Consider the following 14,870-nt stretch of genomic DNA (forward strand, 5'->3'; position numbering starts at 1 on the left):
ACGATCCGCCACATGGCATCCAAGCACCGTAATAAGTGGGACAAATGCCTGGGTCCACAATCTGTGTCTGCGAGTCACACCACTGCCTCCTCTTCCCCTATGGTATGTGCTGGCTAATTGCCTGTCTAAGGCGCAGGTGAGAATGCCTCCTGCCCTGCACCATGTCCCAGCGCACCGTCCAAATACCCAGCCACCCACCCACAGTTCATAGCACTAGATGCGCACCTTTCAAAATGACTGGCCCTGGAAATGTTGCCATTTAGGCTTGTGTACACTGTGGCCTTCGGCAGCCTGATGTTGGTGGCCGTCCCGCGGTACTCTGTCCCCAGCTGCCACTGTTTTTCGAGGTGTGTCGTACCCTCCTTACACCAACATGTGTCCCAAAACGTCACATGTGCCCTGACAAACACAGTTACTGGGAAGGTCCACTGAACCACAGACACATGGACAAGTGCATTTGGCCAGGGATGCTACATTTCCCTGATGGCACACTGGGTAAAAATTGTGGAGGCCGGGAGTGGAACAGCTGCCACCAATGCAGAGGATTGCAGGTCCTAATTCCATCAGGGTTTCCGCCAGCACCTACGTTAGTGGCTCCAACCCCCACTTCTCCTCCTTCGCCTCCTCCTCCACTTCCACCTCCGAATTATCTGCGTGCAGCACATTGGCAGATCCAGAGCCTTGTCTCGGGAGGGGCACTTCCAGATTATTTTCTGCCCGCAGCCACAAAACAATGGTGCTTATAGAACAGACTACACAGTGTAGAGGTATACTGTATATTGTGTGGCACAGTGTATGCTATATGTGTATAACAAACATATTTCACATGAAAACTTACAATTACTTGGCTTGGCCCTTGTGGATCTCGGACACCACTTCAAGACTTGGCTAGGGGTCTTGGTGGAGCTGATGTTGCGTTTTATCCTAATGAAAAAGATTTCATAATAAGGATTTGGAGAAGGGGCAGAGGAATAGCAGAACAGGGAGAAGCTGGTGCTGCTACTAGGGGGTCATAATAAAGCCCACCTTAATGCCCCCCCAGTAGAAATAATTCTCCTTATAATGTGACGGTGCAAAAAATACCCCCTTGTAATGCCCCCAGTTGAGCTAATGTCCCCATAGTGCTCCCATAATGTGCCAGTATAAAATAACCCTATATAGTGCCCCCATAGTGCTCCTCTGCCCCCTTCCTCCCAGTGCCCCCCATAATGTACTAATATAAAATGTCCCAGATATAGTCCCCCATAATTTGCAAGTATAAAATACCCCTTCTTAGTGCCCCATGTAGATGACCCTATAGTACTCCTCTCCCCCTTCCCCATAGTACCCACCATAATGTGTCCCAGTATAAAATGCTACTGTACAGAGCCTCCAATATAAAATACCCCTTCTTTGTGGCCTCAGTAGATGCCCCTATAGTGCCCACCAATACTGTGCCAGTAAGAAGTGCCCCGAATCATGTGCCAGTAACAAGTCCCCGAATCATGTGCCAGTAACAAGTGCCCCCAATCAAGAGCCCCCTATCATGTGCCAGTAACAAGAGTCCCCCCAAAGTGCCAGTAACAAGAGTCCCCCAATGTGCCAGGAACAAGAGGCCCCCCAATGTGCCAGTAACAAGAGGCCCCCCAATGTGCCAGTAACAAGAGCCCCCCAATGTGCCAGTAACAAGAGCCCCCCAATGTGCCAGAAACAAGAGCCCCCCCAATGTGCCAGTAACAAGGGCCCTCTTAATGTGGCAGTAACAAGAGCCCCCCCAATGTGCCAGTAACAAGAGCCCCCCCAATGTGCCAGTAACAAGAGCCCTAAAACTATTGTACATATAAAAAAAAAAAAAAACTGTTATACTTCCCTCCATGTCAGCGATGCAATGCGGGCCTCTTACGGCCTGTGTCCCGCGCTGTATGGCTCAGGCGACGCAATGACGTCATTGCGCCGCCTGCACCGGCCTCTGATAGGCTGCAGGCACTAGGCCGGCAGCCTATCAGAGGAAGATAAAGGGACACGCCTCTCCCTCCCCTGCCCCGTCGCAGCACAGGCATCTGTATTGCTGTCCTGTGTCCTGAGGACGGTGATACAGATGACTATGGAGATGAGCGCTTCCACAATGGAAGCGCTCATCTCCCTGTGCCCTGCAGCCGATGTCTGTGCCCTGTCTGACCTCTGTGAGGTTTTAAGAAACTTTGAGGAATCAACACAGATGGTTTACGGCGATAACGCTATTATCAGCATCGCCATCCCACTTCTGTGTCTACTCAAATGATCGCTGCTCACAATTAAGGACGACGTTTTACATGTGGAAGAGGTGGAAATAGGGGAAGAAGACAATAAACAAGGTGATAGCCAGACCACCCTCTGTCCGTCTTCTCAGCGCAAATTGGACGAGGAGGAGCAGGAGACGGTTGCATCCACTACAGAGGGTAGTACTTATGGAAGTTTAATTCCATCTGTTCAGCCTGGGTGAGCAGAAGTGGAGGAAGAGGATGAGGAGATTGAGAGTGATCCTCCTGATGAGGCCAGTGAAGTCTTGCCTTTCGGTACTCTGGTACACAAGGCTGACTTTATGTTAGGCTGCCTTTTTTCCTTGAACCGTGCTCTATACGCATTATAGACAACACGGATTATTGGGTGTTCACCCTTCTCGACCCCCGCTACAAAGTGAACTTCTCATCTCTTATTCCTCAGGTTGAGAGGATGAGCAAAACAGTGCAATATCAGAAGGTCCTTGTTGAAAAATTGCTAAAAAAATTTCCATCTGACAACGCTGATGGCAGAGTACATAGTTCCTTGGCCAATCGAGTAGGGTAGACAAGGGGAACACACAGCAATTCCAACAAAGGCAGGGCAACACTCTCCAAGGCCTAGGACAGTTTCATGACACCACGCCAGCCCCCTTACCCTGATGCGCGGCCTAGTGTTACAAGGAGGGAAACGTTTTCGAAGATGGTGAAGGAGTATGTAGCAACCAGTGCCTTATAACTACTGGGTGTCCAAGCTGGACACATGGCATGAACTTGCACTCTACCCTTGGAGGTGCTGGCCTGCCCTGCTGCCAGCATTTTGTCTGAGCAGGTATTTAGTGCTGCTGGTGGCATTATAACAGATAAGTGTATGCGCCCTTTAACTGAAAATGCTGACTGGTTGACTCTTATAAAAATGAACAAAGCCTAGATTGCCCCAGACTTCTCGACTCCACCAGAGGAAAACGGATGAACAAAGGCACTTTAAATGTGTTGTTTAATGTACTGAATACACTGTATTCCCATGCATCCCTTCCACCACAAAAAAGGGTATATGGTAAATCTTCCTTTTCTCATCCTCCTCTTCCTCTTCCATCATATACACATGCTTATTCATTGCACATAATACCCTCTCATATATGCAGTCGCATATAGTTTTTTAGAGGGTCAGCTCAACTGCAGGCCCTCACGTATAATGTTTTACAGGGTCAGGTCACCTGCAGCCCCTCACCTAAAATCTTTTACAGGGTCATCTCAACTTCAGACCCTCTCATATAATGTTTTACAGGGTCAGCTCAACTGCAGGCCCTCACCTACAATATTTTTCAGGGTCAGCTCAACTGCAGGTCCTCGCATATAATGTTTTACAGGGTCAGGTCACCTACAGGCCCTCGCATATAATGTTTTACAGGGTCAGGTCACCTGCAGGCCCTCGCATATAATGTTTTACAGGGTCAGCTCACCTGCAGACCCTCGCATACAATGTTTTACAGGGTCAGCTCAAATGCAGGCCCTCACCTACAATATTTTTCAGGGTCAGTTCAACTGCAGGCCCTCGCATATAATGTTTTACAGGGTCAGGTCACCTGCAGTCCCTCGCATATAATGTTTTACAGGGTCAGCTCAACTGCAGGCCCTCGCATATAATCTTTTACAGGGTCAGTTCAACTGCAGGCCCTCGCATATATTGTTTTACAAGATCAGCTCAACTGCAGGCCCTCACATATAATCTTTTACAGGGTCAGCTCACCTGCAGGCCCTCGCATATAATGTTTTACAGGGTCAGCTCACCTGCCGTCCCTCACCTACAATCTTTTACAGGGTCAGCTCACCTTCTGATGACAGTAGCGAAGTCTTGCCTGTTGGTACTCTGGCACACATGGCTGACTTCATGTTAGGCTACCTTTCCCACGACCCGTGCGTTATACGCATTTTAAACAACATGGATTACTAGTTGTTCACCCTTCTCGACCCCTGCTACAAAGAGAACTTCTCATCTCTCATTCCTCTGGTGGAGAGGACAAGCAAAACGGTGCTATTCAAGAAGGTCCTTGTTGAAAAATTGCTCCAAAGTTGATAGGGCAGACATCCAAATGGATCATCGCCATCACGGGGACATGCAGTCGGCTAGAAGTTATCTAGAGTCAACAAAGCAGCAGGCCCTCACCTACAAGTCCAATCTCAGTAGCCAAGAGTCTGGTCAACACAATCCTCACCATGATGGCACACTGGGTGAATGTTGTGGAGGCCCGGAGCAAGTTGGCTACTGGCACCAGACTTGCCCTCCAATAGATCCTTCTTAACAGAAAGTGTACTCATTCCAATAACAGGGCCGCTTAAGAGTGCTGTATTGTTATTTATCATCACTACCTCCTCGAGTTGGGAGTGGGTAATTGCCGCATGCCTGCTGCCTTCCTTGGATGCTTGTGTTTTAATAACTTGACCCACCCTCTCTGGGTGGTTCACAATTAGGAAAAAAGTGGCAAGGCAACAACAGCCAATCATATTTCAGCCATTGACCTCCCTTGGATGTGGTAGCCCTTTCTCAAGCTCCCTTTCCGGCATCGAACCCTGATTTCCAGTTACCTGTGATCACCATCGAAAAAAACATCAAAAGTTGATAGGGCAGACATCCGAATGGATCGTCGCTGTAACGGGGACGTGCAATCGCCCAGAGGTTATCTAGAGTCACCAATGCGGCAGCAGGCCCTCGCCCCCTAATGTTTTAGACGGTCAGATCAGCTCCAAATGTTTTTGATGGTCACCAGCAGGCCATCAATCATAATTTTTCAATGGTGTGTATGATGCCCTCCTTTATGTGTAACAAAGGGTGTTTTGGAGTGCCGGTTCCTTGTAATTTTTGGCAGCCCTTTCACTTAGTGCATAGGCTTTATGACTGTAGGAGTCCCAATATCTGAATAATTGTACCACAATGTGAATGAGGCTCTCCATTATGTGATATACATGTTGTATCGGAGTACCTCTTCCTTTTAATTTTTGGCAGCACTTGCACTTTATATACAATTAAATATACAGGAAAGAATGTTTCCTAAAAATGTTTCCTCTAAAATTGTTTTTCTTTTTCCCGTTTTTGTGCGCATTATTGTCAGTTTGTAAAAGTGGCGTACTACTCCGACAACATGGTTCCCAGCAGCGACCTTGGAGTCCAAGATGCATCGAGACATCCTCCCCATGGTGTTTCTATCAATTTCTGACCTTTTCCTATGAACCAGACACCCTCCCCTCTTCAGAGCAGGGGGTGCCTGGTTTAATGCTCGGGTTCTCCCTTTGACTTCCATTGTGCTCTGGTGCTCTGTAGAGCACCCGAGCATCCCAATGTGTTCAACCAGAGCACCCGAGCACTTTGGTGCTCGATCATTACTACAGGAAACTATAAGGAGAGCTTAGTGACAGATCGACGACCACGCTAAGAATCCACCCTTTTTTTTTTTTTTTTCTTTTCTCAAGCAAGGTGGGGAGGGGGGGGTGGTTGTGGGGTGGGATGGGGATGATTCTACTACTTTGGTTTTTTCTATATAAATTGTAACTTGCTGAGATTATAAAAATAAAGTGAAAATTATATTTAAAAAAAAAGAATCCACACTAAGAATTAGTGGAACAAACTTGCCAGGTCAAACCAGAAGAGACAAATATAAGCAAAATCAGAACCACTGAGACAGAGTCAAAATACTGGATGCAGGAGTCCTGCACAAGGTGCCATCAAAACATAAATTGGCCCTGGGAGAGATTGATGTGGCCCTCCACCAAACTTAGATCTCAATCAGATGGCCACAAGTTTCAGCCTGACTGCTGGTCTAGTGACCTAAACTAAAAGCATCATACATACAGTGCCTTGCAAAAGTATACGTTTTTTTTCGTATTCTGTTACATTACAGCCTTAAGTTCAATGTTTAGTTAATTAGAATTTTATGTGATGGATCAGAACACAATAGTCTAAGTTGGTGAAGTGAAATGAGAAAAATATTTAAATAAAACTATTGTTTACAAATAGAAAACAGAAAATTGGCATGTGCGTATGTATTCACTCCCTTAGTTAGAAAGCCCCAAAAAAGCTCTGGTGCAACCAATTACCTTCAGAAGTCACATAATTAGTGAAATGATGTCCACCTGTGTGCAATCTAAGTATCACATGATCTGTCATTACATATACACACCTCTTTTGAAAGGCCCCAGAGGCTGCAACACCTAAGCAAAAGGCATCACTAACCAAACACTGCCATGAAGACCAAGGAACTCTCCAAACAAGTAAGGGACAATGTTGTTGATAAGTAAAAGTCATGGTTAGGTCTTAAAAAAATATCCAAATCTTTGATGACACTCAGGAGCACCATGAAATCTATCATAACCAAATGGAAAGAACATGGCACAACAGCAAACCTGCCAAGAGACGTCCGCCCACCAAAACTCACGGACCAGGCAAGGAGGGCATTAATCCGAGAGGCAGCACAGAGACCTAAGGTAACCCTGGAGGAGCTTCAGTGTTCCACAGCAGAGACTGGAGTATCTGTACATAGGACAACAATAAGCCGTACGCTCCATAGAGTTGGGCTTTATAGCAGAGTGGCCAGAAGAAAGCCATTGCTTTCAGCTAGAAACAAAAAGGCACGTTGTGAGTTTGCGAAAAGGCATGTGGGAGACTCCCAAAATGTATGGAGGAAGGTGCTCTGGTCTGATGAGACTAAAATTGAACTTTTCGGCCATCAAAGAAAATGCTATGTCTGGCGCAAACCCAACACATCACATCACCCAAAGAACACCATCCCCACAGTGAAACATGGTGGTGACAGCATCATGCTGTGTTTTTCAGCAGCCGGGACTGGGAAACTGGTCAGAGTTGAGGGACAGATGGATGGTGCTAAATACAGGGATATTTTTGAGCAAAACCTGTTCCACGTGATTTGAGGCTAGGATGGAGGTTCACCTTCCAGCAGGACAATGATCCCAAACACACTGCTAAGGCTACTTTCACACTAGCGTTCGAGGCTCCACTTGTGAGTTCCATTCAAAGGCTCTCCCAAGCGGCCCCGAACGCTTCCGTCCAGCCCTAATGCATTCTGAGTGGATGCGGATCCGCTCAGAATACATCAGTCTGGCAGCGTTTGGCCTCCGCTCCGCTCAGCAGGCGGACACCTGAATGCTGCTTGCAGCATCCGGATGTCCGCCTGGCCGTGCGGAGGCAAACGGATCCGTCCAGACTTACAATGAAAGTCAATGGGGACGGATCCATTTGAATATGACAAACTATGGCTCAATTTTCAAACGGATCCGTCCCCCATTGACTTTCAATGTAAAGTCTGGACGGATCCGTCTGAGGCTACTTTGACACTTAGAATTTTTTTTACAATATAATGCAGACGGATACGTTCTGAACGCAAGTGTGAAAGTAGCCTAAAGCAACACTTGAGTGGTTTAAGGGGAAACATGTTAATGTGTTGGAACGGCCGAGTCACAGCCCAGATCTCAATCCAATAGAAAATCGCAAGCGCAAACCATCCAACTTGAAGGAGCTGGAGCAGTTTTACAAGGAGGAATGGGCAAAAATCCTAGTGGTAAAATGAGGCAAGCTCATAGAGACTTATTCAAAGCGACTTGGAGCTGTGATTGCCACAAAATGTGGCTCTACAATGTATTGACTTTAGGGGGGTGAATAGTTATGCACAGTGTATTTGTCTGTTATTTTGTCCTATTTGTTGTTTGCTTCACAATAAAAAAAAAAAAAATCTTCAAAGTTGTGGGCATGTTCTGTAAATTAAATGATGCAAATCCTCAAACAATCCATGTTAAAACTAGGTTGTGAGGCACCAAAATACGAAAAAAAGTCAAGGGGGGTGAATACTTTTGCAAGGCACTGTACCTAGTTGCTGTTAGTGTAGATGAGAAAACCTATGTTTTGGAGAAGCTGCATTAGGATACCTTAAGTGAAGCCTTATTCTAAGTTTATTATTGTTATATTTCAGGACAATAGCAAGCATACTATACTGTAAAATCCAGAAAACCCCTCCATACCTGTGATATCTGGATATTTCATTAGAATAAGGATCCCATATCTTAAAGTAGTACTAACAGTTTCCGTTCCTCCAAAGAACAAGTTAATAGTTGTCATCACAAGGGTCTCATTGTTGAAGTTGCTTATAGGGTTTCCTTTCTCCTGGTACCAGACAAAAAGATTTATGTAGAAGCAATTATTAAATAAAGAAGTGAAAAAGAACATGTCTAATTTTTAATTAGTTCTTGTCTGTCTTATTTATTGACTTACCTTTTGCATCTTGATAAGGAAACAGTCTATGAAATCACGTGGATATTCAGCCTGAAATGTTTTTTCGTGGTCACTCACATTTTCCAGCACAAAGGATTTCATGTTTTTAAAATGTTTGAAAATGCGTTGATGAGGTCCTGGCAAGTAATCCATGATCCCAGGATATATGTTATAAAACTGTTTAGGATCAAAGTAAGACAACTCAAAAAGTTTATGAAAATCACCAGATATGGGGCATTTATGGGACCGGTTGCATCATCTGTAGTACTGTGGTATTGTGATTGGTTGTCTATGGGCAAAAAATACTGTATTTTCTTTTACAAAGCCCCCCAAAAAGGAAAATGTAATATTGCATACTGGTCATTCAAATGAATGGCCAACCAGGTAATAAGCCTAGCCTGCCACAGTTGCTGTACAGTCTTATTGTTCAATCAGTGCTGAGAGTGTCAGGCTGTGTAATGCTTATGCGCACCCTGCTTTGCAGATACATCCCCACATGTAATCTCTGATCCTCAAAGACCTTCTCCTCTGTTCTCCTCTTGTCTGTTCTTCACATAATCAACTGCAAGAATTCTCACTTGCCTCTCCCCTACTCTGCAACTCACTACCCCATCACATCCAACTCTCCACCAATATCCATCCCAAACCTTCAAACGTGACTTGAAAGCCTACCACCATAAATGAGCATGCTACCACCACACACCCAGATGAACAGCCTTTACCCTCACTGTTTTGTTCTTCCCCCTTCCCTTGTAGGTTGTAAGCTCTTGCAGGCAGGGTCCTCTCACTTTCTGTACCAGTCTGTTTATAGTTTCTTGTTTACTGTATTTGTATTTTTATATTATGTGTAACCCCTCTTGATGTACAGCACCATGAAATTTATGGCACTTTCAAATTATTATTAATAATAATAATAATAATAATAATAATAATAATAGCTATTTCCTCTCACCTTTCCCCAGCCAGAACTCAAAATTTGAAAAATGTCATGGATGTGTTGAAGAAGTGACAGGAACCTCTTGTTGTCGTACTCAAACCGATTGCCAAAGACGATTGAGCAGATGACATTCGAAACGGCTCGACTCAAGAAGAAAGTTGGATCAAAAGGCTTTTCTGTGGCGCAAATTCACCAATGCTCATTTTGGTGCAAGCAATAATCATTAAGACAACTTACAAGTCATTTGTTAATAAGCATTTTCATTATTATCTTCTACAAAAAAATTTTTTTACAAAAATAATCAGTATAGAGAATTTAGTGCAGAATATGCAAGAATTCAGGTTGCCCTGACCCTTACGCTTTGTGTTCCTGAACTCTTCCAACATGAATTGCGCCTCCTCTTGAATTCTCTCCGCTATGCTTCTCTTCCCCATTCCAAAATTTCGCAGGGTTACCAATGCAAAACGCCTGAGGTCCTTCCACTTCTCCCCATTGGAAAAGGCCATCCCTGAGTTAAGGGAAAATAATTTTACTGGTGAATTCCGTAATGCAAATTAAAAGGAATTTCATTAATGCAGCTTAAAATTTGAATTTTGTGAAAAGGTTCAATATTCTAGTTTCAAAGTTTCACAGCTAGATAATCCATATCCCTTGAGCAAAGGGTACCTCAAAATTGTGACTTTGGAGTTTCATAACCTATAAGTAGAGTTGAGCGAACACCTGGATGTTCGGGTTCGAGAAGTTCGGCCGAACTTCCCGGAAATGTTCGGTTTCGGGATCCGAACCCGACCCGAACTTCGTCCCGAACCCGAACCCCATTGAAGTCAATGGGGACCCGAGCTTTTCGGCACTAAAAAGGCTGTAAAACAGCCCAGGAAAGGGCTAGAGGGCTGCAAAAGGGAAGCAACATGTAGGTAAATCCCCTGCAAACAAATGTGGATAGGGAAATTATTTAAAATTAAAATTAACCAATATCAATTGGAGAGAGGTCCCATAGCAGAGAATCTGGCTTCACGTCACCCACCACTGTAACAGTCCATTGTCATATATTTAGGCCCCGGCACCCAGGCAGAGGAGAGAGGTCCCATAACAGAGAATCTGGCTTCATGTCAGCAGAGAATCAGTCTTCATGTCATAGCAGAGAATCAGGCTTTACGTCACCCAACACTGGAACAGTCCATTGTCAAATATTTAGGCCCAGGCACCCAGGCAGAGGAGAGAGGTCCCGTAACAGAGAATCTGGCTTCATGTCAGCAGAGAATCAGTCTTCATGTCATAGCAGAGAATCATGCTTCACGTCACCCACCACTGGAACAGTCCATTGTCAAATATTTAGGCCCCGGCATCCAGGCAGAGGAGAGAGGTCCTGTAACAGAGAATATGGCTTCATGTCAGCAGAGAATCAGTCTTCATGTCATAGCAGAGAATCATGCTTCACGTCACCCAACACTGGAACAGTCCATTGTCAGATATTTAGACCCAGGCAGAGGAGAGAGGTCCCGTAACAGAGAATCTGGCTTCATGTCAGCAGAGAATCAGGCTTCATGTCATAGCAGAGAATCAGGCTTCACGTCACCGAACACTGGAACAGTCCATTGTCAGATATTTAGGCCCAGGCACCCAGGCAGAGGAGAGAGGTCCCATAACAGAGATTCAGGCTTCATGTCAGCAGAGAATCAGTCTTCATGTCATAGCAGAGAATCATGCTTCACGTCACCCACCACTGTAACAGTCCATTGTCATATATTTAGGCCCCGGCACCCAGGCAGAGGAGAGAGGTCCCGTAACAGAGAATCTGGCTTCATGTCAGCAGAGAATCAGTCTTCATGTCATAGCAGAGAATCAGGCTTTACGTCACCCAACACTGGAACAGTCCATTGTAAAATATTTAGGCCCAGGCAGAGGAGAGAGGTCCCGTAACAGAGAATCTGGCTTCATGTCAGCAGAGAATCAGTCTTCATGTCATAGCAGAGAATCATGCTTCACGTCACCCACCACTGTAACAGTCCATTGTCATATATTTAGGCCCTGGCACCCAGGCAGAGGAGAGAGGTCCCATAACAGAGAATCTGGCTTCATGTCAGCAGAGAATCATGCTTCACATCACCAGTTGTCACCTGTGTTTCGTCATCATCAGAGACGTGGTGAGGTGGTATTCCCATGTCCTCATCATCAGGAAACATAAGTGGTTGTGCATCAGTGCATTCTATGTCTTCCACCGCTGGGGAAGGGCTAGGTGGATGCCCTTGGGAAACCCTGCCAGCGGAGTCTTCAAACAGCATAAGAGACTGCTGCATAACTTGAGGCTCAGACAGTTTCCCTGGTATGCATGGGGGTGATGTGACAGACTGATGGGCTTGGTTTTCAGGCGCCATCTGTGCGCTTTCTGCAGAAGACTGGGTGGGAGATAATGTGAACGTGCTGGATCCACTGTCGGACACCCAATTGACTAATGCCTGTACCTGCTCAGGCCTTACCATCCTTAGAACGGCATTGGGCCCCACCAAATATCGCTGTAAATTATGGCGGCTACTGGGACCTGAGGTAGTTGGTACACTAGGACGTGTGGCTGTGGCAGAACGGCCACGTCTTCTCCCAGCACCAGAGGGTCCACTAACACCACCACGACCATGTCCGCGTCCGCGTCCCTTACTAGATGTTTTCCTCATTGTTACCGTTCACCACAATAAGAAAAATATTATTTGGCCCAATGTATTGAATTCAAATCCAGGCCTTTTTTTTACTGACACCTAACACTATCTGGCTATCTATTTAGGTACCGTATTACACTAATAAAGGCACAGCAATAACCACAGATTTAGCTGAATATAAATTTGAGGCCTTTTATTTAGGCGCTGGGTGACAGGTATACGTTTACAGACAGAATTAGACTTGGAATTGCACAGTAGCGTGTGTGTGAAGTTATTGAGAATGACCCTATCTGCACCTTGAATCTAATATACCCTTTTAGGGATAGATTTAAAGTAGGCCTGATACAGCAGAAACCACTAAATTAGGAAATTGCTAAGTTGGGAATTGTATTTAAACCCTGAACAAAAATATATCCTTTGCCAGACAGCAGACAGTATTACAATTGGCTGGCCACAGCTGAAACACCAGATTTAGGGTACTGCTATTTTGGCACTTGTATTTCACCCCCCAATAAAATAGCAAGCACAGCCAAGTCCCTGATGTAGGATATAGCCAAAAAATAACCACACTATTGATGGTTAAATGCACTTGGTGATAGCTTGCCCCTGATGTAGGATTTAGCCAAAAAATAACCACACTATTGATGGTTAAATGCACTTGGTGATAGCTTGCCGCTGATTTAGGATATAGCAAAAAAATAACCACACTATTGATGGTTAAATGCACTTGGTCGCAGCTTGTGCTGGCGCACCACAAGACACAAAATGGCCGCCGATCACCCCAGAAAAAAAGTGACTGAAAAACACTCTGGGCAGCCTAAAAACAGTGAGCAATTGAATAGCAGCAGTTCAATGATCCACAGCTGTAGATCGATCACTGAATTAAGTCTTTTGGAGGAGTTAATCACTGCCTACTCTCACCCTAACAGTCAAAGCTGCAACTTCTCCCTACACTGTTCAGAGCAGAGTGACGTGCGGCACTACGTGACTCCAGCTTAAATAGAGGCTGGGTCACATGCTGCACTGGCCAATCACAGCCATGCCAATAGTAGGCATGGCTGTGACGGCCTCTTGGGGCAAGTAGTATGACGCTTGTTGATTGGCTGCTTTGCAGCCTTTCAAAAAGCGCCAAGAAAGCGACGAACACCGAACCCAGACTTTTACAAAAATGTTCGGGTTCAGGTCCGTGTCACGGATACCCCAAAATTCGGTACGAACCCGAACTATACAGTTCGGGTTCGCTCATCCCTACCTATAAGCCATAATCATCCAAATTATAAAAAATAAAGGCTTGAAATATCTCGCTTTGCATGTGATGAGTCTATCTCATATGTTAGTTTCACCTTTTAAGTTGGATTATTGAAATAAATGAACTTTGCACGATATTCCAAGTTTGAGTTTTACCTGTACACAATGAAAGTTGTACTTATAATAGTAAGGCCTCGAATGGAAATGCTGGGTCCATCAAATGACAGACATAAGCAGTTCTCTAAGGCTTTTTACTGGACACAGTAGCACAGCATGCACGCTGTGCTATATTGACCAGATTTTTGGGCAGAAATTGTGACAAACGTTCCTACAAGAAGCCTCCAACATAGATGAGAATACAGTTTAAAGTAGAAAAGAATTGCAAGGCTCTTGTTGTGAAACATTCAAAGATTGCAGCATTGTGATGCTACTGTACACTGCAGGATAATGAAAATAAATGGTACTGTATCACATTGCGACCTACAAGTTGCCATGTCTGCGACCTGAAAGCCTCAAGAAATCCTGCAGCTTTGGACTACTGTAGGATTATGGGAACGTAATCTTAACTTGTTGGGATGCTGCAGATTGGGTTGTTTGGCTGTGCAATGTATGCCATGGCCAAAGTGGTCATGTAGCCGAAGCCTTCAACCACCAAAAATAAGGAAATCTAACTAGGAAAGGTTGCAAACGATTTCTGGAGAACAAATAGATAAATACATCCAATTGACTGTGCCTCGTGTCATTGATCCCATTAGTTACCTTATACCTTAATGGGCACCTGTCATCAGGGTCAACCCTATTAAACCAGGTACTCTGTGCTTTAGCGTTGACCCTGCTGATTAATGTGATACCTGCCTTGTAAAAATAGGTTGCTGTGTTACTGAGCAAAAATACTTTTTTTTATGTAAAGGTGGGCTTCAGTGCACCAAGGTGGAATGATGAGGAGCCAGGTGGCTAGGCCACTGAAGCCTTGATTTTCTTAAATAAAAAAAGATTTTCTTTATCAGGAACGCTGCAACCGATTTTAACAAGACAGGTATCATTTCACTCAACTGAATGAAGCCTTCTAAATAGTGCCTGGTTTAATAGAATTGATCCTGCAGGCAGGTGCTCTTTAAGTTACAATGACAGTTCCTAATAGCAGGACCACATTATGAAAGTGATCTGTGGTGCATCACAAACTTAGGGTATATTTTCATGCATCAGTTCCATTCATATGAATGGGGTTGTTTCTGCTGAATAATGAGGCAAGAAATTGTCTCAGATCCCTTACTGTAAACATCAGGACCTTTATCTACAGGGGCCCCTGGGAACTGGCACTCTTTGTTCTGTTGAACTAGGCAGTCCCAGTAGTGACGCCTCCACTGATCAGTAAATACTGTAATGGTATATCCTTCTGATATCCCATAAATGACCATGATGAATCTCTTTTGTAATGTTTGCCTGATTTGGATGATACCCTTTAGTTGGAGGTTTGGCCCCCCTAACTAAGGTTGTCTTAAAGCTTAGGCCTCCAGCAA

The 14,870-nt window shown here is 44.8% G+C and overlaps 1 protein-coding gene across 1 annotated transcript in view; it reads right to left on the minus strand.

The window, feature by feature from the left end:
* The window catches only part of LOC122946428 (cytochrome P450 2F3-like), a 65,956-nt gene that overhangs the window by 33,882 nt on the left and 17,204 nt on the right, over positions 1-14,870 (minus strand). Inside the window, exons 4-7 of the mRNA XM_044306056.1 lie at positions 9,810-9,959; positions 9,467-9,627; positions 8,515-8,691; positions 8,265-8,406 (exon numbers count right to left, since the gene is read on the minus strand). Coding sequence (XP_044161991.1) covers positions 8,265-8,406; positions 8,515-8,691; positions 9,467-9,627; positions 9,810-9,959 — 630 coding nt within the window. The remainder of the gene's footprint in view (positions 1-8,264; positions 8,407-8,514; positions 8,692-9,466; positions 9,628-9,809; positions 9,960-14,870) is intronic.

Source organism: Bufo gargarizans, chromosome 9 (assembly GCF_014858855.1).
Source record: "Bufo gargarizans isolate SCDJY-AF-19 chromosome 9, ASM1485885v1, whole genome shotgun sequence".
NCBI classification, from domain to species: domain Eukaryota; kingdom Metazoa; phylum Chordata; class Amphibia; order Anura; family Bufonidae; genus Bufo; species Bufo gargarizans.